Source organism: Suillus clintonianus, assembly GCF_016758775.1.
Source record: "Suillus clintonianus strain FC179 chromosome Unknown DEU56scaffold_7, whole genome shotgun sequence".
Taxonomy (NCBI): domain Eukaryota; kingdom Fungi; phylum Basidiomycota; class Agaricomycetes; order Boletales; family Suillaceae; genus Suillus; species Suillus clintonianus.
In genome coordinates, this window is record NW_024539231.1 from 764,661 (window position 1) to 788,279 (window position 23,619).

General features: G+C 49.3%; 11 protein-coding genes across 11 annotated transcripts; 5 read left to right on the forward strand and 6 right to left on the reverse strand.

Moving 5' to 3' along the window:
• The first annotated feature begins 224 nt into the window (after positions 1–224).
• Positions 225–1,662, forward strand: DEU56DRAFT_879784 (uncharacterized protein). The gene is made up of 2 exons (XM_041356072.1): positions 225–1,257; positions 1,316–1,662. The coding sequence occupies exons 1-2, from the start codon at positions 460–462 to the stop codon at positions 1,511–1,513; spliced, it is 996 nt and encodes a 331-aa protein (XP_041213580.1). The 5' UTR covers positions 225–459; the 3' UTR covers positions 1,514–1,662.
• DEU56DRAFT_522971 (uncharacterized protein) lies at positions 1,590–2,814 on the reverse strand. The gene is made up of 5 exons (XM_041346621.1): positions 2,652–2,814; positions 2,504–2,585; positions 2,332–2,435; positions 2,091–2,273; positions 1,590–2,028 (listed from the first exon to the last, which is right to left on the reverse strand). The coding sequence occupies exons 1-5, from the start codon at positions 2,697–2,699 to the stop codon at positions 1,666–1,668; spliced, it is 780 nt and encodes a 259-aa protein (XP_041213581.1). The 5' UTR covers positions 2,700–2,814; the 3' UTR covers positions 1,590–1,665.
• Positions 2,815–2,839: 25 nt separating this feature from the next.
• On the forward strand, positions 2,840–4,248 carry DEU56DRAFT_727548 (Ribokinase-like protein; the record flags this gene model as incomplete). The annotated part of the gene is made up of 8 exons (XM_041347990.1): positions 2,840–2,926; positions 2,998–3,041; positions 3,098–3,262; positions 3,322–3,496; positions 3,545–3,609; positions 3,658–3,896; positions 3,951–4,019; positions 4,082–4,248. The coding sequence occupies 8 exons, from the start codon at positions 2,840–2,842 to the stop codon at positions 4,246–4,248; spliced, it is 1,011 nt and encodes a 336-aa protein (XP_041213582.1).
• On the reverse strand, positions 4,226–5,107 carry DEU56DRAFT_777038 (TATA binding protein-associated phosphoprotein). The gene is made up of 5 exons (XM_041351746.1): positions 4,926–5,107; positions 4,784–4,849; positions 4,636–4,730; positions 4,520–4,588; positions 4,226–4,470 (listed from the first exon to the last, which is right to left on the reverse strand). Exons 1-5 carry the CDS (start codon positions 5,011–5,013, stop codon positions 4,333–4,335), a joined length of 456 nt encoding a protein of 151 aa, XP_041213583.1. The 5' UTR covers positions 5,014–5,107; the 3' UTR covers positions 4,226–4,332.
• Positions 5,108–5,208: 101 nt separating this feature from the next.
• On the forward strand, positions 5,209–5,451 carry DEU56DRAFT_712273 (uncharacterized protein; the record flags this gene model as incomplete). The annotated part of the gene is made up of 2 exons (XM_041347526.1): positions 5,209–5,334; positions 5,386–5,451. Coding segments are annotated over 2 exons (192 nt in total), but the record flags the coding sequence as incomplete, so codon positions are not given.
• Positions 5,452–6,164: 713 nt separating this feature from the next.
• Positions 6,165–7,051, forward strand: DEU56DRAFT_777046 (uncharacterized protein). The gene is given in 4 exon segments (XM_041351747.1): positions 6,165–6,232; positions 6,252–6,387; positions 6,503–6,520; positions 6,575–7,051. The coding sequence occupies 4 exon segments, from the start codon at positions 6,209–6,211 to the stop codon at positions 6,772–6,774; spliced, it is 378 nt and encodes a 125-aa protein (XP_041213585.1). The 5' UTR covers positions 6,165–6,208; the 3' UTR covers positions 6,775–7,051.
• Positions 7,052–7,310: 259 nt separating this feature from the next.
• Positions 7,311–11,502, reverse strand: DEU56DRAFT_958244 (uncharacterized protein; the record flags this gene model as incomplete). Its single annotated transcript, XM_041359276.1, has 4 exons — positions 10,897–11,502; positions 10,790–10,840; positions 8,362–10,736; positions 7,311–8,300 (listed from the first exon to the last, which is right to left on the reverse strand). The coding sequence occupies exons 1-4, from the start codon at positions 11,078–11,080 to the stop codon at positions 7,311–7,313; spliced, it is 3,600 nt and encodes a 1,199-aa protein (XP_041213586.1). The 5' UTR covers positions 11,081–11,502.
• A 4,587-nt stretch (positions 11,503–16,089) lies between these two features.
• Positions 16,090–18,204, forward strand: DEU56DRAFT_908128 (uncharacterized protein; the record flags this gene model as incomplete). Its single annotated transcript, XM_041356961.1, has 3 exons — positions 16,090–16,254; positions 16,304–17,101; positions 17,152–18,204. 3 exons carry the CDS (start codon positions 16,090–16,092, stop codon positions 18,202–18,204), a joined length of 2,016 nt encoding a protein of 671 aa, XP_041213587.1.
• Positions 18,205–18,792: 588 nt separating this feature from the next.
• DEU56DRAFT_850012 (uncharacterized protein) lies at positions 18,793–20,969 on the reverse strand (the record flags this gene model as incomplete). Its single annotated transcript, XM_041355171.1, has 5 exons — positions 18,793–19,215; positions 19,264–20,170; positions 20,219–20,366; positions 20,424–20,585; positions 20,621–20,969. The coding sequence occupies 5 exons, from the start codon at positions 20,967–20,969 to the stop codon at positions 18,793–18,795; spliced, it is 1,989 nt and encodes a 662-aa protein (XP_041213588.1).
• A 176-nt stretch (positions 20,970–21,145) lies between these two features.
• DEU56DRAFT_777060 (uncharacterized protein) lies at positions 21,146–21,825 on the reverse strand. The gene is made up of 2 exons (XM_041351748.1): positions 21,529–21,825; positions 21,146–21,476 (listed from the first exon to the last, which is right to left on the reverse strand). The coding sequence occupies exons 1-2, from the start codon at positions 21,801–21,803 to the stop codon at positions 21,410–21,412; spliced, it is 342 nt and encodes a 113-aa protein (XP_041213589.1). The 5' UTR covers positions 21,804–21,825; the 3' UTR covers positions 21,146–21,409.
• A 194-nt stretch (positions 21,826–22,019) lies between these two features.
• On the reverse strand, positions 22,020–23,219 carry DEU56DRAFT_879802 (uncharacterized protein; the record flags this gene model as incomplete). The annotated part of the gene is made up of 9 exons (XM_041356073.1): positions 22,020–22,240; positions 22,294–22,472; positions 22,530–22,582; positions 22,636–22,656; positions 22,712–22,723; positions 22,777–22,804; positions 22,854–22,902; positions 22,999–23,118; positions 23,177–23,219. 9 exons carry the CDS (start codon positions 23,217–23,219, stop codon positions 22,020–22,022), a joined length of 726 nt encoding a protein of 241 aa, XP_041213590.1.
• Between the last annotated feature and the right edge of the window lie 400 nt (positions 23,220–23,619).

Below are 23,619 nucleotides of genomic sequence, written 5' to 3' on the forward strand. Positions count from 1 at the left end.
TGCAGGAATTCGAAAATGGTGCGACTTCGCGGAGGGTTGTTTCGTGAACGGTGACACGAAAGAATTGATCCCTAGAATGCGCATCAGTATCAGTAACTAACCTATGTGTAATGTTAGGTTGAAGCCAGACTTGTCACAGCCAGGTCATTTCAAGTTCGTTGATTATGTAATAAATGGTAAATATAATTTTCCGTACACATCGCTTAGGTGGCTATGCAGTATACCCACCATCTTGTTTCCCTTTTATTTTTAAGTAATTTCATTCAAATCTAAGCTTACATTGCATTCATTCTCCCTCCATGGACTTTCTCAGTCCTAGTACTAGTTCAGTTCGCTTGCATTCTTTATTCCCTTCACACGGCGGCAATCAAAATATTCTATAGACACCTGTCTGCACGCCCGAGGCTTACCCTATAAGAGGTCCACAGTCTCAGCTCGGGCTGTCCATCAAGCACCCCCATGTCTATCCACAGCTTACCAGTCGAGCTTCTTGATACCGTCGCCCAGTATCTTCCTTCTTCTTCTCTCGCTGCTCTTGCTCAAACTTGCTCCACTCTCTGTCCAGTGGCTCAACGCGTCCTCTACTGCACTGTCTCTGCTTCCGTTTGGTCCCAGAACTTATGTGTCGTTGACACTCTCGCAAAGAAACCGCATGTCGCGCGTTTCGTGCGGTCCTTTTACATTGCCATAGATTCCCTTGCGCCTGTCTTACTTGCCTTTTATCGCAAACTTACAAAAGCCATTCTTAATATGTCAGAGTTGACCTCTCTTTCTCTCCTCGTGGATTCGAGCGTGAGCTGGGTGTTGAAGGAAGCGTCAAGTCGTATCCACTTCCCCCATTTGTTTCACTTCACCTGTTCATTTCCTTTCGATGAAAACGTCGCCAGGTTCCTTGATAGGACCCCGGCCCTTCTTGAGCTTGAAGTAGATTCTATCCCTACCTTGTTCACACCCGATTCCCCGCCTCCTTACCTTGCTCCAACTTCTATTCCCCAACTGGAACAGTTCATTGGATCCACCCGGACAGCCGAATTGATCATTCCCGGCCGTCCGCTGAGGAGTATTCATCTCAATGGCGGAGGTCTTTCGGAGGATGATATTCCTCTGCTTGCCCGCTCGACTGCCCCTGTAGTCATTCTGGGAACTGTCACAAATTCACCTCCTGTCCCTTTCCTGGAGACGTTGCACAGACATGTGCCTCACTTAATCTATTTGCGAGTCATGTCAACCAAGGACATCTTCAAGGCTCCCACTGCCGTAAGTTACCATAGCTTTTCACCCGTAGCGCTCAGGAGCATTAATTTCCGCGATACAGGAATTCTATGAGCAGGTGGCCAATGTTCTGACGTCCTTCGCAGAGCTCAGCGCATTCGAGCTCTCCGGGATGCATTGGGGCTCTCAAGCCAAGCAAAATGATGGCGCAAAGAGGGTTTGGCAATCAGCGCCCCTCCAAACCAGGAGCCGTCCTGATGATGACCTACTTTTTGGCTCAGAAATCTTCCTTGCATATTGATTACACTTTGACGCGTACTTCTAGAGCATAAACTTCCAGGTAATTATATCGATCAGTGCAGTATACTCTTTTTCGTCACTCCATATGAATTCACGCAGTAGTCTAACTTAAAGCATTTATTCCGAGTACATCTCTAATATGATATAAGATGTCTAGCTCATTTCTTCGATCGCGCGGTTAACAAATGATACAGCATCATAGCAAACGAGACATCCTTCACTCAAATCTGATATGTTTGTTCCTCGCCCTCCAACGAACTTTGCAGCGACGCCGACATAATTAGGTCCACATTGCGGCAGTTCGAACTTCATAAACTGCCATCCTCTCGCAGGTTCGCCATCGACAGTCACTTTCTCCTCCACAACATCATATTCTATTCTTCTGAAGTCAAAGCCGAGGCCAATCCCGAGAGCCTTGGTGTAAGCCTCTTTCAAGGTCCATATCCAGTAAAATCTGCGAATTGCCTCTTCCTCAGTGACATCAGCAAGAATTAGATTCTTCTCCCGAGCCGTGAGCTTCCGGTGATAAGGCGAGGGAATGAGCACAGCACAAAGATACGGAGAACGGACTTTTTCACCTGACTGTCGACAATGTCAACAAATTGAATGAAAGTAGTCCGCGGAGGAATTTTGAGTTTCATGACATCAACTCCTATGCTGAATGCAGGGGGTCCTAAATCGCCCGTTCCGAAGGCCATGGCGATGACGCCTTCATCATGAGTAACATTGAAAGCCAAGGGAGGGTCTATTCCAGGAGTGGTCTGGGCACGGACGGAATCAGGGAGATCAAAAAATGAACTATTTTGCAAAAAGACATACGCAATATGGCTTCCCTGTTTCCGTTGCCGCAAAAGTCATGGCATCTTTAGCCACGCCTCGCTTCTTGAGCAAGACTCTCGGAAGGAGGTTGCCAATGAGCGATCCTTGGGATGAAAGATCAGGCATCAGTATGGGCGGCGCCGATGTATAACCTGCTGGGTTGCGTACGTACGACAAGCGTCTTCACGGCGATGAAACTTGCTGATCTTGCTCTGGGCAATCTGATCAACTAGGGGCAATGCGCTGCGATAGAGCTAATTGGACGTATGAGGCGATCAGAACGGCAACGTGAACTGCAACGTGAACGACGTGGCACGCACGGAATCTGGGAATTCGAGCGGGTCGTATATGACATTCCAAACTTGCATGAGTGCTATAGATTAGATACTTATCCAGTTGCATGACTCCATTACATACTTATCAGCGGAGACGCCACGGTAACACCATGTTCGGAAGCAACCGGGTTAGCAACACAGGCTTGCTACGCGTGTTTGTTTCATACCACGAGATGACGATTCAATTTGTGACCTTTGGGATGTTTATCATCGATGAATTTTCCTATGCAGACGAGCAAGGGAAGCCTACCGGAGAAATGGTGCCACCCCAGGGAAGCTAGTTACACTCTCCTGCGGCTGTCAACATCCTCACGCGATATATCTACATTAGATTGGAGGTGGAGGAACGTATGCTGCCATCGGTGCTCGCATGTGGTCAGCGTTGCTGTGTTGTATGACTTGGGTTGTGAACGGCTCGACCTTTCTTGCAGGTTGCCTCCTGATACCCTTGGGATGATTGTCGACCGGGGGAACGATTTCCCTCAGGATATTCAGAATCGGTTACTGACGTATGGTTCTGGCATGTGGCACTTCCGTGACGACATGAATCGCGTTACCACACGATCAATGAATTCGTACAGAGGAGAATATCGAGGGTCACTATTTCCTCGCATTTACAACCTATCCACGCCATCTGACGTTTCCATGACTGTAGTTTTGAATACACTACTCCGCGGATCAGACTCACGCCTCGCGACTTGGACAGCACGCGGCTGACACGTCCTGCTTCTGTTCATTTCATTTGCTCACCCACGCGTGCGCTTCAAATCATATCAGAGATCCAAGAAATTGAAGGGTGGAACCCGACCGCAATCTTTGAACCCATACCTGTTCGTGCAGGGTTCTGTCTCACAAATTAATGATTGAATGTCAAGCAGGATAGATGTATTCCCGAGGAGTTGCCTTCGCTGAAAGCAGTCCTCCCACATATCGCAATCCTGAGGTAGGCGAGATGTGGTCACATCCGATTTCTGCTCACGCGAAACACTAGTCCAAATGCTGAAGAGGCCTTAGCGCTGCTTTCTCTTCCGTCTATTGTTACGAAAACTGCCGTGGAGAATGCTGCATCAGAGTTCTTGAAGATGGGGGTTGGTAAAGCAAATAGTGGAAGCGTTATAATACGCAGTGGTGCCCTTGGTGCATACGTCATAACCTCTGACAGGGAAGGGCAATGGGTTGACGCTTTCTGGAGTTCCGCCGAGAACATTGACAAGGTTGTCGATGTCACAGGTGATTCTTTGGGCGAATGTTTGTATCAGTGTGATTATACTGATAAAAAACCAGGTGCTGGTAACTCTTTTCTTGGCGGGCTTGCTGCGGGCTTGTTCAAGGCAAAAGGAGATATCTATGAAGGTCTGTCAGTGTGCTCATGATGTTGACGCACAACTAATTGGACCCCCGTTATCACATTCTAGCAACACTATATGCTTCGGTGTCAGCCTCTTTCACAGTTGAACAGCTTGGTCTTCCACACCTTACTCTGAGCAACGGAGTGGAAGAATGGAACCAAGACTCCCCACACAGACGCCTTGAAGTTCTGCGGCAACGACAAGACAGAGAAATAGAAAATAAAAATCATTAGAAGTGCTGATGTACAGGGTCCGATACAACAATAATACGAATCGCAGGTACCATGAGTGTTTGCTATTGGCGTTACCACTTAAATTCACGCCGATGGCTGCTGCTGCCCTTGCGGTTGAGCGAATCTTGCACGACTTGCAGCGAAAAGCTCCTCCTGCTTTGCCATAAGTTCTTCTGGCGTTAAACCCGAATCTTTTATCTTGTCTGCTTTCTTTTCCCTGTCCTGAAACATAGTCCATCATACGCTGGGTGTTAATACGAACTTCACGCACCTTTTGTTGCTGCTTGTGATCTTTCAAGACATCTTCAACTTCAGTTGTAAAGGAATCGAAGCCTAGCCGCTACAGCAAAGTCAGCCGAGAATAAAGCGTCAGTCATATAAACATACCTTCAGCGCTGCGATTATATGTTCCGGCGCTATTGTCTTCTTGGATTCCTGCTCACATATCTCATTCGCCTCCGACGAGATCAAGTGAATGAATTCTACAAATGCGTGAGCCCTAACGAGGCACAGGAAGATCATTGACGATGTTCACCTACACAACACTCTATGACCAGATCTCGCGTCTCCTTCGCACATGTGACCTCAGCTGGTAGTAGTTCTGAGAGCCATATAATGGGGAATGAATAAACAGTTCAAGAGGTCGGAAAATGAACTATATCCTTCGGAGCACATACCACTAATCATCTTTGCAACCGTTGCCTTCGGCAGCGATAGATCTTCATCTGACGGTCCAGCTCCCGAGTGTCCTTCGCGGTCTGACATATTTTGTACAAGGGCGCGAACGCGGCCAAAAGCGAATGAAAGTGAGTATGTCACAGGTTGTGTTTTATGGTGGTTCCTTTTTTGCCTTTTTCGAAGTCCGAATTTACCTTACATCTATCTTCTATCAACAACCAAGATGTCGTCGGTGCGTCAACAAACTCGTAGCTGGATGCCTAAGATATTAACCCACCCTAGGTCAACCCTGTCAACCCCAAGCCTTTCATGCAGGAGCTTACTGGGAAGCCAGTATTTGTGAAGCTAAAATGGGGGCTCGAGTACAAAGGATTCCTTGTCAGCACGGATGGGTACATGAACCTCCAGGTATGGACAAGCTTGATGCGTATTTCTCTGGATTTCTAATACATTGTATAGCTGGCTAACACAGAGGAATTCCAAGACGGGAAATCAAATGGTGCTTTGGGCGAAGTCTTCATCAGGCATGTGGTCTCATTTATCTATTGTCGACACTCTTACCAGCTTTATCGCAGGTGCAACAACGTGCTGTACATCATGAGTATCATTTGTCTTGTCAAGGTTCTCCATGCTTATATGTTTTGCGACTTTACAGGGAAGCCCCTCCAGAATGATCATGCAGTGATCGATCAAAACATCTTGTCCAACGGCTCGAGGCTATCCAGACAATTGGTCTTGTTGTATCATAGGACTTATCGAATTTATTCGATTGACGTAGGTTTGTACACTGCTTGTATGATCTATCGCGATGTAGATGCATCAAATACCTGGATGATCGTCCGTCCTTGAACCTGCGTTTGCAGTGGAGGGCGTCTAGACTTGAAAGACGATCTTGCATCGTAATATCACTAATTACCCACAGTGCTGTGGACGCAAATTCAAATGTCGGACTTCTGTCAGCAGCAGTCATGGCGGCGGATTCAGGTACTTACCACACTGGCAGTCATTCTGCGAAGACTGCACGAGTTGGTGAACAAGTTATTCTCAGTTCATCCGATTTTTGGATTGAACTATGTGCCCGCAATGAAATGCGTAATGCACGGCTACTATCTATCGGATAGACGGTTTGAAGTGGCTGCTCGAGATAGTCCTTGCAGTTCTTGAAAGACATTGAGCGCTGAGCGAGCATGATTCGATGTGTCACGTGTGCGTCAGCTTCAAGAAATTTCAGAGGTCCCGTCATTTGCGAGCCATTTGTGAATCCTTCCGCACTGTCACCAACATGGCAAAATCAACTCGATCAAAAGTCAAGCGCTCATTCAGAGCGAAAAAAACGCGATGAAGGTGTATACGCAGCAACTGAGGCTGCACGTCTACAGAGACTCAACTCTAAATTGACGGCAAAAATTGATGGTGGAGATGAGGAATTAGCAGAACCTGTGGAAGGTGATGCTGCACAAGGTTCGTCGCATTTCAAAGCTTTACAATGATAGTACTGGGAGGAGACGAGCTGCATCTTTTCGCTTGTTTCGTTTTGTCTAACGCATAGATCATCTTCGCTTACATATCCCACCAGATGATTCTACAGCACCAGGTCTATAAGCTCTCTCGACTTGTTCTTGAAATTCTAACCTGATTATTTTTCCAGATGCTATGGATCTCGATGATTCTGCAAAAGCGTCGACAACAAAATCATCGCACGTCTCGACTCATGGTCCAAGGAACTCACGAAGGGAGGAGTGGAGAAAGTCAAAAGGCATGACGCCTGTACCGAAGTCGACGAGGATGAACCGCCAGGGACTACCAGCAGCACGGCGGAAGTCTGGGCGCCCGTCACGTCGGCGATGATGCGTGGTAAACGACCCTAGTCTTTTTATCAGGTTGCCTTATCACCATGCCATCTGTATACCACATCAAAAAGCATTATACTTGCGACAACAGAGCTTCAGGTCCATCTCCATACCATCTCCGAGTCACATCCGTACTAGATAGCCTGCGTCGGCAGAAACCTTACTTAACGAAGAGTGGCTAAAGTGTGCAGCAATAATATTTAGCCGAGGTTCAGATAATGCTTGTAAATGAATGATGATGATCAATGGACATTGCAGCAGCATGTATTCAAAGGAATGCATTAGATCTAGAGATGTGAATATAGGAGACTGGAAAGAAGTATAACTTAGGCAGGCTTCGGGTAATTAGTACACGGAAGTACATATCCTCAACTCCAGTCAAAGGAGGGAACATTTGGCAGATAAGAGGTGAAGAAGGAACTAGTATAACTCATGAGCCAAACTGAACAAAGAACGAAGGAGCTGCCTACATCATTAATCGTGTGTGGATCCAGAAAAATCAATCATAACATCTACTCGTGATGAACAATCTCCTCAGGAAGGTGGTGCTACGCAACACGTCTTGTGCCTGTTCCAGTCCTCGCGTTGACAACCCTTTGAACAATACCGCACAGCCTTGCACCGACTGCAAATCAATAATGACCCAGAAGCACCCTCTTCCTTTCCACAAGCGGCGCACACATGACTCACTGCTGCTCCTAGCGAAGGCGTCGGCGGGGCCTTGGTAGTAGTAACGTCATCCTCCGGATTACCGACCTTTTCCATGTACGACAGCGCAAACAGCGGACTGATCGCTGCCCTCGTCACATACGGCGCAAGCGGTCGAAGCATCGGATATTGCTTCACAAACGCCTCTGTCCCAACCCCGGCACCGCAAGAGCAGATAGGACTATCATTTGGCTCCAAAGTCAGAGGGATGACGCCTTGGATGCGATACTCGCAGTTGGTTTTATGCTCCCAGGTACGGCACCGCTCCGTCGCGGCCACGAGGAGGTGCATCCATGCCTTCCTCTCCTCAACACCCATCGCCACCGTCTTCATATTTCTTGACATCACATGCTTAGAAACTTTTTCGAAAGCCTGGACTTTCTCAGGCAAGGGAGAAGACGGCATCACCCAAACATCAGCGACCATGGCGTGCGATCCGACGTCCAAGCGGAGGTTCGTGATATAGAGAATAACAAAGATCTGTTGACCTTCCCGCAAGGCGTAGCATAGAGGGGGTTTGCCATTCGCGATACCACTTGCGTGCCCAAAGATGAAATGAAGTGTACGCCTGACATCCAGCAGCGTGGACCCTGTTGTCAATTCAACCGGGATTCTCCTTTCACGCTCGGACATCATGAGGGAGACGTGAGGGTTGAGCCAGTCGAGAGCCTTCTTGTTGGCGATGCTGAAAGGCGTGCATTGGTCGAGATTGACGCGGTGCATGTTCCAGAGAACAAGGTCGCCTCCCTGCGGAATAACAGGGAACATGTCCATCAGGTCGGTTCCTCCAAGAGCAAGTTTCAGGGGTAAGATAACCTGCGCCGAGTCATAAATGAGTGGTTGGAAAGAGAGAGAAAGAGAAAGAGAGAGAACGCACTTCGATGTATCGCGACTTTTGTACAATGCGGAGATCGGCTTTCTTTGCATCAATAGGAAGCGGGAAATGCAATCGCAAAGAATTGCCTCCAAGAACGATGGCGATTGAATGCATAGAAACTTGGTTCACAATGGGAGTAGCACCGCTGATCAGGGCAGCTTTCATCCCCGGTTCGACGATATCCGCACGAGTGGTGAATGTCAGAGGTTTCTTGCATTCTTTGTCTAAGGTGACGAATGTGCGTGCACCAGACGTCTTCATGCGACAACCACCGATCTGTGTATTCATCTCCTCGGGACTCTCTGGACCAGCATCAGGACGCTGTCGGAGAATATGCACGAGTTGCTCGTCTCCTATGTCTGCGTTGAATAATGAAAGGCCGAGCCCCAGCTTCATGGGGAGTGTCATGCAAGTCGCTGGGGTGGATAGAACAGATAATGCGACCATCAAACGACGCTCGTTCATCATTACAACGGACGGCACCCATAACCACACCACGAGAGGGGAAGTTCCATCCCGTCCAGTGGCGTCCTCCTTAATGGTTACAGTTTTGCCATCGCCCTTGCCGCTGATATTGACGGTACCGAAAACTGTGTTGATGCAAGAGAACGTATTCGAGGTTGCTACTCCCCTTATGTCACACTGCAACACAGGTGTTCCAGACTCGTCAAGAGCAGGTAAGAGCGGCTGGAGGCGACCCCGAGGAATAACGAGGACGACGCAGACAGTTTGCGGGAGCATTTTCCAATCGCGTAGGACAGGGGGTCGTTCAATGCTATACACCTCCTGCACCTTTTGCAGAGACATCCAATCTACAGTAAAAACACCGAGAAGGTGCAGTTGGCAGCAGAGATCTTGGTAAAAGTTCATCCCTGTCAGAAGGGTCCTGTCACCCAGAATCTTGTCAAGAAGTATGTTCATGGTCGGGGCCCATTCTGTGACCACCCTCCTTTTGACGACACCCAAAATCTTCGCGTACGAACGACGATGGTAATGTACGACCCCGGAGATTTTGAGTGACGACGAAGACGACGAAGACCACTTAATCATAGTCATACTTCGTAACGTGTTCTGAAAAAAAAACATGTCGAGGTAAACATTGAAGAGAAGGCCTGCAAGCTGCTCGGGAGAGATGTCGATGGGGTGGTCAAAATCAGTCACGAGTTTCTCAGCCCCGCCAATCAGCTTCCAGGCGAGGCGCTCGTGATTCTGGGTTGCTTGCCCTTGCACGGTCCGCACGAGCAGCTCATGCATATTCGACCGGTTCGTAAACTGCGAAATAAAGGACGCGGGAATGAGGCCGAGGAGCAGACCAATAGTCGCTATATCTCCACAGAGTTGCTGTGGCAACGCGTCCTCCGGGCTGCTCCCAGAGAGACCTTCTGTGTACAACGTAGCAGATGGAGTTCGCTGAAGAAGAGGAGAAGTAACAACGAGGACATTCAACACGCCGACGTGATCAAGAAGATTGGAAGTATCAATGACGTTGAATGTAGTCGGTGCGGGTGACTGTATATGAGTTCCGTAAGTGTCAGGATCAAATGTGATGCACGTGTGCTTCCAAGGTGCAACAGGGAATGGCGTGGATGTGGATTTCGTGGTGTGGTAGTAGCCAAGGGCTTGACACAAGCTGAGAGCGTCACCCACAAAGCAACGTATGATGAGCGGGCTCGGAGAAGATGAACATTGACTGCGCAAGACCTCAGCAACCGAAGTGCACCACCTGGAAAACTGGATCTTGCAGACATTTACTAAATCTTTCAGAGTCGTCTGCTCGGGATGGCGAGCGCTTCCAACAGCCGGTGCAAGCGCTTCTGCCAAATGAAAGCAAGAGAGAGGATCTGTTCCATAGTGGACCGCAAATTTGTTACCAGCCATGGAGTATGCTAAGGTCGGGTTTGGATGTGACACCTCTTTGGGTCTCTTAGGGACAGCAGAGCATACGCCTGTCTCCCAGTAAATGTTGTAGTGATCACCCGCCGCCTTGATCGCATACATCGACAATGGCCCAGCTGCCCGACTTGCAGTAAGCACGAATTTGGACTTAGACCTGCAAGCCTTGACATCAGCAGCATATGCGAATGCAAATGCTTTTGCCTGGCTAGGAGAGCAAGTCGTCGTTTGGATGTAGAGCTGCCAAAGGCGCCGCAACTCGGCGAGAGTATGTCCAGTGCACATACGAAGGAAATAACCGTAAGGACCATTGTTCCAGCTGTCCAGATCGTTGGATAGCTCGACCAATTTCCTGCACTGTGATATGAGCAGGTCATGGGAGGCTTTGTCGAGATAAAAGTGGAAAAAAATGTTCCAAATTTGTGGCACTTTCTGCGCAGCGCCTTCATCGGCAAGGAGGGTGAATAAGATAACGTTACGAGCTGTTTGATACATTGGCTTAGGAAGACGCATCGAGTATTAAATTTGGGCTCACCAATGACTGCGCTCTCAATGTCACAGCAAGTGAAATCCAGTTTTCGTGATTCTGAACATAAAACATTAGCACGCCACTCTTTCAAAAGGTTCTTACCAGAAACATACTTTTACTTTGCGAGCTAGCGCTGTTTGTATATACGGTGTAAAGGATATGTCTCGGGTCGCCGCACCCAAGAAGCAGCATGTCTGCTTTTTCAGTTGGACAGAGATCCTGTGCGAGGGAAACTGCAGACGTATTGCCAATAGGATAGAAGTACACTTTTCCTCGCCATATGGCAGGGTGGGCCATGATCTTGGTGTTGGATTCGAGCTAGCAAGTGTAAATGAAGATGGTAGAGTAGTCAAACGAGCAGGTCAGGAAGGACTTGGAGGGCACAGACAACACGTTGACTGAGCGAGGCTCTGTTACTAGAAAGATCCATGAGCCTCATGGACTCGGAGCTTGGTTCTAGGCTAGCTCGCAAAGTACAAAGGACGATCCTGACTGTGCTATGACAAAGGGTAGTGCACGGTGCACCGGTGAACCCTCGCGCGCGATTCTAGATGTACGGCACGGCCGGGCTTTCATGCATAAATGCCGCTGACATGAGCCGATGGTAACCTGCACATAAATTGACTAGTCAGCACGAGAGTAACAGGTTGAAAACTGCACCAAGTGTTGATCCCGGCCTTTTATTACGTTGACCATTATTAAGTACTAGCAATTGGGGCGCAATAGTTGGACTTCCAGAATTTTCAACGAGACTTGTCATTGATTCGCCATAGCCTAGTAAGAGTTGCAAAACTCATAATAAAGATATTGTCGTTCTGCCTACGGGAAACAGCAGCAGCAGCCGATGTTCACTTGATAAAGAGATGCAGAGCCTGAAGTGCTCGGTCATGACGACAAATCGACCGTGGTTCCCCATGAAAAGGGGAGTAGGTAAATAAGCGCGCACCAATGTCACAGAGTTTGAGCGGGTATTTCCGAACTCGGGAGGGTCCCGTTTGCCGAGAGTCGAAAATTCAAGCTGGCTGTTTGTGAATGTCAGAGTTCTGGCCGGTCTTGGCGCAAGTCTGCGTAGACTTTAGGTCTGCGGTCTGGGCACAAGTCTGGGCACCCCTCGGCAGGCTCGGCAAATTCAAACGGAGTCTGCTTGCAGGTGTACCTAAGCAGGATATTAATATCCTTCATCCCGACTCTTTGCTGCCTGCCGGCTGCTGCCCGCCAGCTGTCACCTCGAAGGAATGCTACTTCTATGCCCGCCCGCCACCACTGGAGGTGGTGTCAACGACGTCCTCCATTTAGACGCCGCTCGAACCATCTCTGAGCTGCTCAAATACCCCGCCCGCCCGCCGTTAGATCTAGTGTTGTGCGGGCCCGGCTCGGCCTGAAAGCCGCGGCTTAGGCCTGGCTTGGGGAGGCTTGGGCTTTGAAAAACCTCAGGCCGGGCCACGAGCCAAAGCCAGGCCTAAGCCGCGGCTTGGCTTGGGCTTGTTCACGGCTTTGAACATTGAAATATCTTGAAAAACGGTCTATAATATATCAACAATTGTACAGCGCTTATTCGTCACCTAATGAATCAAACTCTGACATATTGTCGTCATCATCATCCTCCAAGATCAGCACATCCCACCCCTCGTCATCTGCTGGTTCGTCTTTGGATACTTCGTGCTCACCAGCCTCAGCCTCATTTTCAGAATCATCAGCTTCTTCCTCCACAAGAGATGAAGGACCGGCCTCGCGGAATATAAGTTCATGACGAAGGGAGCACTTAACACATTGTAGAGCCTCAACGATATCTCCTTTCAGCCGATTACGCCGCTTGCTGATCGTGATCCCTCCTTGCGAGAAAGCTCGCTCGCTCGAGACAGACGCTACCATAATGGATAGAAAGTCTCTTGCCAGCGAAGCCCACACAGGATACCTCAAGGCATTAATCTAAATGGACACAGTGATCAGCCTCGAGTCAGAGGAAATGAAAGTCACTTACACCCCACCACTGGATAGTACTCATACCTGCTGAGGGAGCTGCCTCGATAGTTTCGATATAGCTCGCGAACTCGGCCCTCCATGGTGTTGCTGGGTCGCCAATGGACGTGGCACCTGGGTCTGCCTCAGAATCGTTATCGGAGTCACTTTGAACCTCTCGAATAAGTTTTTTGAGGCCAGCGGCCTTGCTTTTCGTGGTTGTAGGCTGCGACGACGACAGAGTTTGATTAAGCTTGTAAAAGTGTGCTTTGAACACATTCTCAGCACAAGCAAGCACATCATCGAGCAAGTGGGATGGCCAGTGCTTTTTGAAGTATGCCAGTTTTGACGTCGGATCAAGTACTACAACGGCACACCGTCAAACTCAGCTAGCTTAAACAGAAGAGAACGAACACATAGCGATAACGTAGGCTGGGCAATCTGTAGTCTTCTCGTAGTATTCATCTATTTTTGCTGCGGCGGCCTTCAGTGAATCAGCGAACCGAGCATACTTGGGCCTTTCTGCTCGCGAAGACCAAGATTTGTAAAGTGTCTCCAGCGCAGGAATTGCGAGATGGAGAGTTGAACCTCGATCCGACGAGAAGGCTTGTTGAGCAACGTCGGCGTATGAAAGAAGGTCTGCAAAATGACCAAGTCGTGACCATTCAGCGGGTGACAATTGCAAAAAGTCGATTTTCGCTCGTTTGGTTAGATTGGGTTCTTGGCGGCCCATTTCGTACACAAACGTGTCAACATACTAAGTAAGAGTGAGAACAATAGGGTACAACAAGATCAAATGCGCACCTTCTTGTTGTGTTCGGCACGATTAAGCATAACATAGGTTGAAGACCATCGAACCTTCATGTCAATCAGCAGTTGTGTCGGCAAAGACACACCTGCTTTCGTCTGGATAGTCCTGTACAACTCTTTCCGTTTGGCCGAGGAACGTTCTTTGATGCAGATGCTGCGAACGAGGCCGATCTCGTCACGCTCAACCTTCTGAGACATATCCGGATCGTGGCCATGCGGATCGTGTGGATTGTAGTGGGGCGCTTGGCTATACATACTTATTAGCTTTTGTGTGCCAAGGTTGATGATGTGCGCTAGACAGCTGTTGAAATTGTTAGTACGCAGCAAAAAAATCATGAAGACTTCTTACTTTATCTTGCGTTCACGCCATGGAAATTTCTTGTTGTACTTCGCCTCGTACAATCGCGAGAACTCTTCCAGCATCGTGTTGTTGTTGGCGGCGTTGTCACATGTAACATGGCCAATCTAGCAGGTGGAAATATAAGCAAGGTAGCAATCATGAGGAGATAATACTATGCAAACCTTGTGTGCAACACCAATCCGATCGAGCACCTTGAATAATGTGCCACCTAGACGCTGGCCATTGTGTGCGTTATTGAGCCTCGTAAAGCCAAGTAACGCGTTCCCGGGTTCCCACTGCATCGGATTGTTCTCCTCGATCCAGTGGCCGGTGACGGCAAAATACCCATCTGTGTTGTCAGCCTGCCACGCGTCACATGTAACATTGATCGCGCCACTGACAGATTGACTCTAGAATATTGTCAGGAATGAATAGAAACTGCAAAGGATGGTACGTACATTCAATTTCTTCTTGAGCGTGGTCATGTGGTTCTTGAACATGCGGATGATCTCAGCGCGGGTTGCTTTTCAACCAGGAATTTTGACGCCTCGAGTAGCACGCGAGGCCACATCTACCATGTCCTTGAATTTTGGATGCTCGAGAGCCTGTATGGGCTGATTTTCATTAGTATGCAGCCAGATGATACAAACAACTCAGAGACTTACCTGATCCGTGGCAACGAGCCACTCAATTGCAGCTTTTCTAAAAAGCTGGTCGCTGTATGGAATAACACGCTCTGATAACTTGCGCTCAGTCATATGCGCATCGATCGCTTGCTGCGCCTGCGCTGCTTTCTTTTTCTCAGCTGCGACGTCACCCGGCAATTTAGATACGAAGGCGTTGGCCTTTGCCCATTTCCGATATTTGCCCTATGTGCCAGTGGATTCATGTTAAATTTATATGTTCGCCTGAACAAAAATATGAAAACTTACAGCAAATCTAGCTTCAGAGTGACGGCGCAGTGTCGACGTTTCGTTTACGATGATACAGTGGTCCCTAGTAGTTGATATGTAGCATTAATAAAATTAAATACATGGAAATGGAACACACGTATGGACAGACCTTGCACTTGCGGTGTTTTTTCACCGTGCCATTGGTACCAGTGTGCTCGAATGGTTTACCAAAGAACTCGTCAATGTCGCGAGTCTTATCTTCGCGTGTGGGACCAGATTCGTCGGTGATGGGCTGCACGTTGATGTCCACAAGAACACCATCCTCGTCAACCTCTTCTTGATCTTGAGCAGGTTTCTGGCGACGGGCTCGTTTGGCTAATAGTGTCAGGTGAGAAACGGAAATGTGAATGACAGATGAAAACTCACGTTTTGGATTCGCCCGCGCATTTTCACGCTCCTTATCGCTGGATTCTTCATCTTCCTCGATCTCCTCAAGACGAGCTCTTTTGTTTGCAGGTGCAGGGGCAGGAAGCGTGGCTTCAGGAGTGGGCAGGCTGGGTGCTGGTATTTGTTGTGGGACAGTGGGCTGGGTGTCATTGGCAACACGTTTGGCGGCCTGTGCAGCACGGAAGGCATTGATAGCCAGGGTTTGAGAGGGGAGTGCAGCCTGTTCAGAGTGCTCCAGGAGCGCAGCAGTCGGTTTGACTTTGCGCACTGGACGCACTATACGCGGCTCGTCGTCACTGTCTGTATGGACCATTCCAACCATTAGATTATTTGGAGCGAAGACTACTAGTACTTACCTTTTATCTCGATCAAAATTGTCACTTCGTTGGAATCCGATCCATCCGAGAATGAGCAGGATGATTCGGCCTAGTCGATTATGGGCGAGTGCGACCCAAAACGAGACAAACGAGTGACATGCCTGACATCGGCTGAGAGTTCTTGATTTAAGCATCTATTAGAGTCGTAGAAGAGTGGCAATGCAAATGGATTCGTACCTGACAGATCGATCATGATTGATCATACAAAGAGCCGCGGCTCGAGCCGCAGGCTTGGGCTTTCCAAAACCCAAAGCCGAGCCCTGGGCCATGTTCAGGCCGTGAGTTTGGCCTGGCTTGGCTTGGCCTAATCAGGCCTGGCTTGGGCCGGCCCACGGCTTGAAGCCGGGCCATGCACATCACTAGTTAGATCCATCCCCCTTCCTTCCTGCACATCTCTCCTGGATTGCCTTGTTCGCATTGCCCTCCTTCCCCTCTTTCTACGTGCCTGTCCTCTTGATAATACTTCATCCTGCTCTTGCTATGTCCACTCCATTGTCTCATGCCGACATCGTGTTTCTTGCGCAGTCGTTCCTCCGCCTGTCTCCTACTGGCCTCGTCACTGATTGCATCACTTGCGGTGGTGCAGTTTCGCTGTCAATTTGTCGGTCCGATAAGCATGGGAATGGCGGAAAACCCATGGCAATGGTATGTGCTGCTCTGACACTCAACGCATAGTATTAATGTCAATCACCAGCATCGATCGTGCTCTTTCTACCGTTGGTATCCACAACTACTTGCCTTCCCGCACATCATGACATTAATTCCCATGTCAACCACATCACCGAGTCCCCCCAACTCTCAACCAATCTCGCAACCTATTGCCTCCTCTAGCAGTACTACCCTCGCTATGCTGCCACCCTCCTTGACGCAGCCCTCGGCCTCCTCTAGCAGTACTACCCTCGCTATGCTGCCACCCTCCTTGACGCAGCCCTCGAGCAAGCGACAACGCAAGCGGGGTGAGCGGTGTCTAGGTTCTTTCTGCCGTCGCCCGCGTGCCTTGCACTGCAGCCGTAACTTGTGCTCAAGGCATTGTCGCGAGGCTGGCGGATGTCATTTCCATGGATTTCTCGACGGCCTGACTATGCATGGAGATGATGAGGATCTGCACGACAAGGATCTGCATGATGAGTTTTTGACTGAGGAGGTTGAGGATGGTAGCTTTGGCCGTGAGGAGCTCCGTCAAGCATTGAAGGCCTCCCTTGACGACTTTGGCCTTCCGATCCCAGGTGCACCAGTCCCTTCTATGCATGACCTACTGTCTGCACCGCCTGCTCCTATCCCCCCAAGCATGCCTTTTGAGGCTGATTCGCCTCCTCCTCCTGTGCTACCTATGGCAAAGCATCCGCGAATCACCCAACAGATGGACCCTATATGGGCGACTGATCTCCGTGCCCGGGCCCGGCAGGAGGCAGATGATAAGCGGGTTGAGGAGCGCCGCAAGGAGATGGAACGAGAAGCGAAGCAGCACTTCGTGTTGCATTGGTTTGATTCTGTAAGTGTCATCCCATGTTTCTGTCATGACTCTGCTCATACTATACCTAGGATGATGCCGCTGTCAGGGTTGAATGGGTGTCCAAGTGTCCTTACTATCCTCAATGGCAGCTTGCCGATGATCCCGAGCTTGTTGCCTCCTTGGGCACAGATATCCAGAAGATCGAAGTGTACGATGCACACTTGCAACGCTGGATTCCCACTGCCCTCACGCATACCATCTCCCTCGAGTCTGGCTGTCATATCTTCCTCCGACGTTATGGTGTCACGCAGTGCGACCGCTTCCAGGAGCTGTTGATGGCGTCCAAATACGTCTCACGCCCTCGTCACCTTCGGCTCAATATGAGAGGTGAGCGTGACGTTGTGCGAACCAAGCTCAAGGCCAAGCGGGAGCAGGCACCACTCCTAGATCCCGAGGCCGAGATCATCGAAATAATGTCCTCCCCCCCTGTCAGCAAAGTCAAGCGCGAACGGGAGGAGAGTAGCGAGCTTGCTTTGACTCCTGTGCGTCCACGACTCACTGCCGAGGACTTCAACAGCCGTTATGCAACATCTATGTCGCCCACTCCCTCTCCACTCCTCTTCCGCAGTCGCAGCATCATCTCTCCCTCATCCAGTCCCCCTCGTGACACGATCTCTATGTCATTTTCATCGTCAGCATCTTCTGTGATTTCACTCACGTCCTCGCATCACTCGACTGCCCCGGTGAAGGTGCGCACACACCAACGAGCAATCTCCACTAAGGAACCTGCCATCACTGCCATTCCCGTACCCGACTATGATCCTGCAAAGTTATGGCAGGTGTGGCCCCACGGCATGTACACCATTGATATGGTGGCCGGCTTTCAGCAGATGGATGACAAGCGCCTGCGAGCGATGTACCGTCAGCATGAGTTGTTCCCTCTCATATTTGGCGTCCCCTTCGTCAAAGCCACCTATCACCACAATCACAAGGTGTGGCGAGTGACCGATCACACGGTCCTTGCTGAGCATGAGGCCGCGGGTCATTCATCCTCGGGTCTATGGTCACACTACCTTGACGCTCGTCGCAAGGCACTTGGGCAGCAGAGCAAGAAGAGCCAGAGGCCTAGCAAGGCCAAGTAGCATACCACTCAGTAGCACATTATTCTAACTCGTTTTGTATGGCAATGCATATGTTTTTGTCCCCCCGCTCCTCGATGTGCTCCTCCAGGTTTCTCTGTTGAGTTGGACGATCACGATGATGACGAAGGTAATCTGCAGGCACGCAAATCCGATCTGGAGGAACAGCGCGAGGAGAAGCTCCTCGTGTTCTTGAACGACCCCGAGAAATCAGTGACAATTTTCCTATCGTCTCACATGCGTGAACAAGGCCTCATCTGGTCGGTCTTTCAATCAATTCTGAGCTACGTATTTCTCATTGGAGTATCTCTTATAGGTCGGAGAGGAATCTCATCAACACACCACACCTCATCAGTTTTTTCTTGAACTTTGTCCTGCGGAACCGCGTCCTCCAAAAAGCCTCGCATGAACGCGGCATCCATAGCGCCCTTGATATTGTGGAGCTCGCGAAGAAGGAGCTTCCCCTGACATACAAGATTGGGCAGGCGTTACCTGATATGTTCGGCGATGGCTGCAGGGAGTGCTTTGGCAGGAAAGGCGGGATTGAATGGTGGAACAGCATGAGGAGACAAATATATTCACGACGACAATTTAAGTACATGGATGATGGGGCCTTTTACCCTGTGTGTGTAGGGTAGCTAGAGTAACACGGTTGCACCGAATGATCATCTCATCTAAAAAGAACTCGTACTTAACTGGTGTCATCTCGCGACAAATGTTATGGAAGGCGCCAAACCACACATTGATCTGCTCTGCAATTGAAGAGTTAAAGTAGTATCCACCATCCTCATCCAACAACTCTGGATAAGCCTTCATGTCGCAGTGCTCGCGACACAAAGTGTCACTTGCCTTATGCTTTGTCCGGTGATGAAATGCGTCAACGCACATGCCGACGCCATCGAAAAATTTGATCTGACGGCTCCTGACTTCGCGGAGGGCATTGCAGTTGGAGTTGTAGATTAGGTGCTGTGGTTTCCGTGCGCGTGGAAGGGAGTATATCTGCTCGATAAGCAGCTATGCAACATCAGTAAGATGGAAGACGGAACAAGCTAGAACACTTACTAGGACATTTGATACTGCCTCGTGATGGTACATAGTACTGCGCGCGTTGATTATCCCACAAGGACGAACAACGAGCTGTTCGTTGTTCGTCCGTTGGCGTCGGAAGATTGCCTTGAGCTTGCCTTGTGTTTCCTTTGCCTCGCAGGCACGATCTTCTTCGTCATCGACTCCGGTGGAAATTGTCACCGCCGGTTGCACAAGGCGAGTGTCTCCGGTGTGTCCATCGTGCTCGTACCACTCATCTCCATCTTGGATGGGGAGGTTGTCAATGGAGGTGATGGCATCACCAGACTTTGCGAGTTTCTGACGTCGTGTCCGACTCTTGCCGCTTCGCATGGATTCAACATTGAGAACCTCCATTTGAAGGTGGATGGGGTCGTCGCATGCCTTGCGAAGCTTTCCGGACTGACTGTCGCGAGTCACAGGCCGATTGCATCCCTCCACGGCGCATATCACCTCCAGACGCTTGTGTGTGGGGTCTATGGTGCAGTACTGATGACGAGTATTTGCGAGGGGGTTGGTGCATCGTGGGACTGCACAGCATGGATGCCCCACAGTGACGCCGTCAGTGACCACGACTTCGGTGCGGCTGAGTGTCCCATCAGGCGCTTCGAACACCCGCAGGCAGCCGTCACAGGCGTGCTGAAGTTCCTCTTGTCCATGGGTAATGATGCGCTCAGTGCGCTCGCGCATGGCATGCGTGAAACGGTCCTTTTGATCTCCTCCATGGGGAACCCGTAGATGAATCCCGGTCCGGTGGTGGTCATCGAGCAACGCGAGGAGGGTGAAGGAGTCCCACACCTCCTCCGTTGTCAGCGAGCTCCCAAATTGCCAGTTGACATTGCAATTGGGAGCTCGACGAGACTGACCGATATCGTAGACACGCGCACAATTCATGGCTGAGACACTGAATAAAACGGTCAGAGAGAAAGGAAGGATGCTGGTGCGCACTCACGGAATCTGCATGAGGTCCATCCAGCTCATCGCGAGCTCAAGCTGAATGAATTGATGTTCGGCAACTTGTAGATAGGATGGTATACCATCATAATAAGTCCTGGTTCCATCCTTGACGCTGTAATTGTGGTGATAATTCATGTGACACACTGAAAAATGACTGTAAGTTAACAATAGTTCAATATATCGAGGGCACGAACACTTACCTCGACACTTCAAGTGAATAGACCAAGCAGGATGAGCGCCCTGTGCATGGGTAAACACCACTACGCGTCGTTGCTCTTCTTTCTTCAATAGAGAATTGTTTCGCCAGGCATTACAATCTGGATTGATGCATGTCTTGACTGGAGGGTAGAGAGTGTGCTTCGCTATAAGATCTGTGAGTGTCAAGGCAACATACAACGAATGATGGACTTGCTGATCCCTCGCTTGTGGCCATACAATCTGAATATTTCCTCCTCCTCGTCGGCGGCCTCTCCAGCTGTGGGTAACATCCAAACGAGATCCTTGACGATATCCCATAGGACATCAACAGTGTCCTCAGAGAAAGCGAATCTTTCAGCCAGAAACTCGTTGACAGAGGGGGGTAGTACGTCGGGTGCGATGAGGACAGACACAGTGTGTGGCTGAGATTGTAAGATATCATCTTTGAGAAGGCTGGCACACCGGAGAAAGGTGGTGAGATCGAGAAATGGCATGATGGCAAGCTGATCATGTTGCTGCATGGCAGAAAACAGGGACCTGATGTCCATGGCCCGTGCGTTGGTACGCAGCGCCTGGCGGAGGCGGGGTAGGCGTGATGTGACTGGCGGGGTAGGCGTGTGATGACGGTCAGCCATTGCTCGGGGGGGGCGCCGGTATCTTCAAACTCCGTCTGAACATCGCCACCTGTGCCCAGACCTGTGCCCAGACCACAGACCTAAAGTCTATGCAGACTTGCGCCAAGACCGGCCATTTCAGAGACGCCCTCGGCTGTTTTCTATCAAGGCCTGACTATAGGAGACAAAGGGAAACTTTTGCGAGCAAGGTAACTTGATTACAGACATACATTTACAAATTACGACCTCCAAACTATGGAAAAAAAAACGGTAACAAAAGCACTGTCCATCCAAACAACTGAGCCAAAGCGGAGATACCGTGAAAATCGAGTGGTTGAACGCCTGTCCTCGTAAGGACCAGGATACCTTGAGTCTTAGTCGATCAAAGTGGGGTCGCTGTCGCGCTCGTAAGGTGATTTGCTCCTGGCCGATTGTGATGAGCTGCGACGCATTATGATCAACCTTCTGAATTTGCTTTTGAACAAGTACATACCCTAACACATGCGTCGTCATAGTGCCTATAGTGGCGCGACTCCCCGGTGTCATAGTCTTATGACTGGGCAAGGGCAAGAAGCTGACGAGACCCGGCGGTGAAATAGGACTTCCAGGGCTAAAGGGAGAGGCGGAATCGTGATTAACCAACGAGTTATTGCGAACTTTTTCGCTGTTGCTATTCTTATATGCATCGAGGCGAATGAACACACGACAGGCAGCAATCGCTCTAAGCAACGTTATAAAAAGTAGCCATGAGAATAAAATAAAGCACATACGAGACTGTAGCAGCGGGCACCTGAAATAGAGAATTGAGTTCAGAAAAGTAAAGCAGTCATGAAATTTACCATCGCGATGCTAGTTCAGTTCAATTCAACAATTGTTTTAGCCCGTGAAAATTGATCGTAATTGAAGTCACTCACACATTCATTTCATCTAAGAGTTGAAATACGAGTCAGGCTTAATTCTAAAAAACATTGAAACATGACTGGCTCACCGTTGAGGTTGAGAGCAGTTAAGACCTGTGTCTATGTCAACTTCGGTGGCAGCATATCCGAGAAGAACACCTACGGCTGGAATGGTGTTGCAGGTCGATGTGATGAGGAAGTAAACCAAGCCATCGCGAACGAGAAAGCGTGAAAGATCCTCATGCCTGAAACGCTTTCCCAGAGCGAATAGTGTCATCACCAAAATCACGAAGTCAAATGTTATGGCTGGTAGACGCCGAATGAGCTTCGAAATACAGCGGAGAACTTGAGTCACTGACTGTAGACGTAGTTCAGGTTCAGGAGGATGTGATTTGTCCTCAAAACCACGCAAGCCCTAGCCTGGTGATCCCATGATGTTTGCACGACCGTCATAGTGCGAATTAGGATCGCCCACTGCCCAAACGAAAGGGCAAGCATTGACAGAACTGCCCAGCGTTTCCACTCCCAAAGCGCCATGCTTCGAAGGTAAGATCAATGACTTCAACTAAATGATGTAAAGCGAGACAATACTTACGTCCTGGTCATCAGCGAAGTGGAGGCACTGAGAATTGTCAAATTGCCTGCGATCTGCGAGTATCATATTAGTTTCAATCGATGTTATGATATTTCCACCAGCTCACGGAAGTGAACGTGTACAGAGCCTTCAGAATGGTCAGTAATGTCAGCTGGAGTACGCATGTGGGAAACAGCACACACATTGCAATCAATCTAACCGAGTCCTGGTGTGAGTTACTTTATGTTTGCGACAAACGCGATGTTACCTTCGTGAATACATTGTTGAAGATGATCCTAGGGGTAACTTGAGTCAGTAATACAAGGGGATAAGCAAGCTGCTTACAATCCAATGAAAGCAAAGAGCATGCTGTAACGGCACAGAAAGAAGAAAGCTTTAGACCACATAAGCATCAGGAAATTGCCGACGATTGATATACGTACTCTGTGACCGCTATGGTCAGTCATGATCATAAATGTGAGAGAGAGACGTACCAAAGGCCATGCCAGCCTGCGCCTACCCAAGAAGATGGATAACTCAAAACTGCCAGTCGTACAGATTTCCCATATGTAAATCCCAAACAGGACATAAACTGCCTTTGTGAAAGCGACTACAAGGGCACAATGATTAGAGTCAGAAATTTACTGGAAATTTAGTGAGATACTCACTGCCGTCTGCCTCTCTTTCCTTCGGGTTTGTCCAATTAACCATTGTGATTAGCTTGGGACGATATAACGAGTGGCAGTAAGGAAGACAGTGAATTGAGGGAGCAAGTAGTGAAGAGCAAATTGAGTCTCTTGGAGTGCTCCATCGGATATATATACATACTTCCTAGACGAGGTATTCAACATTCAGTCCTGATCGACGTGGCGTCGAGATCTCTTTCGGTCGCAGCGAAAAAAAAGTGTCCATAGAACTGTTACGTACCTCCCTAGCACGCATCAGGAGCAGAGGTAAATTTCCTTGTACGGGGCTATGATAATTCATGTTGTCATGACTGAGCATGTCAGCGTCTTTGTCTAGCAGCGGGGTTGCCACAATATCACCAAGGTACCAGATGCGGCCGTGAACACCAGAGGTGAAAGTGCGACGACTCATTGATGGTATTCTT

What these genes read in the sequence shown, in the direction of transcription:
- DEU56DRAFT_879784 (XM_041356072.1), top strand. Translation starts at nt 460, where the DNA reads ATGTCTATCCACAGCTTACCAGTCGAGCTTCTTGATACCGTCGCCCAG. An exon ending in TCTTCAAGGCTCCCACTGCC is followed by an intron (nt 1,258 to 1,315) that starts GTAAGTTACCAT and finishes TCCGCGATACAG; the next exon opens with GAATTCTATGAGCAGGTGGC.
- DEU56DRAFT_777060 (XM_041351748.1), bottom strand. Translation starts at nt 21,803, where the DNA reads ATGTGCTTTATTTTATTCTCATGGCTACTTTTTATAACGTTGCTTAGA. An exon ending in ATGACGACGCATGTGTTAGG is followed by an intron (nt 21,477 to 21,528) that starts GTATGTACTTGT and finishes AATGCGTCGCAG; the next exon opens with CTCATCACAATCGGCCAGGA.
- DEU56DRAFT_777046 (XM_041351747.1), top strand. Translation starts at nt 6,209, where the DNA reads ATGGCAAAATCAACTCGATCAAAA.
- DEU56DRAFT_777038 (XM_041351746.1), bottom strand. Translation starts at nt 5,013, where the DNA reads ATGTCAGACCGCGAAGGACACTCGGGAGCTGGACCGTCAGATGAAGAT. An exon ending in GGTTGCAAAGATGATTAGTG is followed by an intron (nt 4,850 to 4,925) that starts GTATGTGCTCCG and finishes TATGGCTCTCAG; the next exon opens with AACTACTACCAGCTGAGGTC. An exon ending in GGTCATAGAGTGTTGTGTAG is followed by an intron (nt 4,731 to 4,783) that starts GTGAACATCGTC and finishes ACGCATTTGTAG; the next exon opens with AATTCATTCACTTGATCTCG.
- DEU56DRAFT_522971 (XM_041346621.1), bottom strand. Translation starts at nt 2,699, where the DNA reads ATGCAAGTTTGGAATGTCATATACGACCCGCTCGAATTCCCAGATTCC. An exon ending in AAACAGGGAAGCCATATTGC is followed by an intron (nt 2,274 to 2,331) that starts GTATGTCTTTTT and finishes GTCCGTGCCCAG; the next exon opens with ACCACTCCTGGAATAGACCC. An exon ending in TTGACATTGTCGACAGTCAG is followed by an intron (nt 2,029 to 2,090) that starts GTGAAAAAGTCC and finishes TATCACCGGAAG; the next exon opens with CTCACGGCTCGGGAGAAGAA.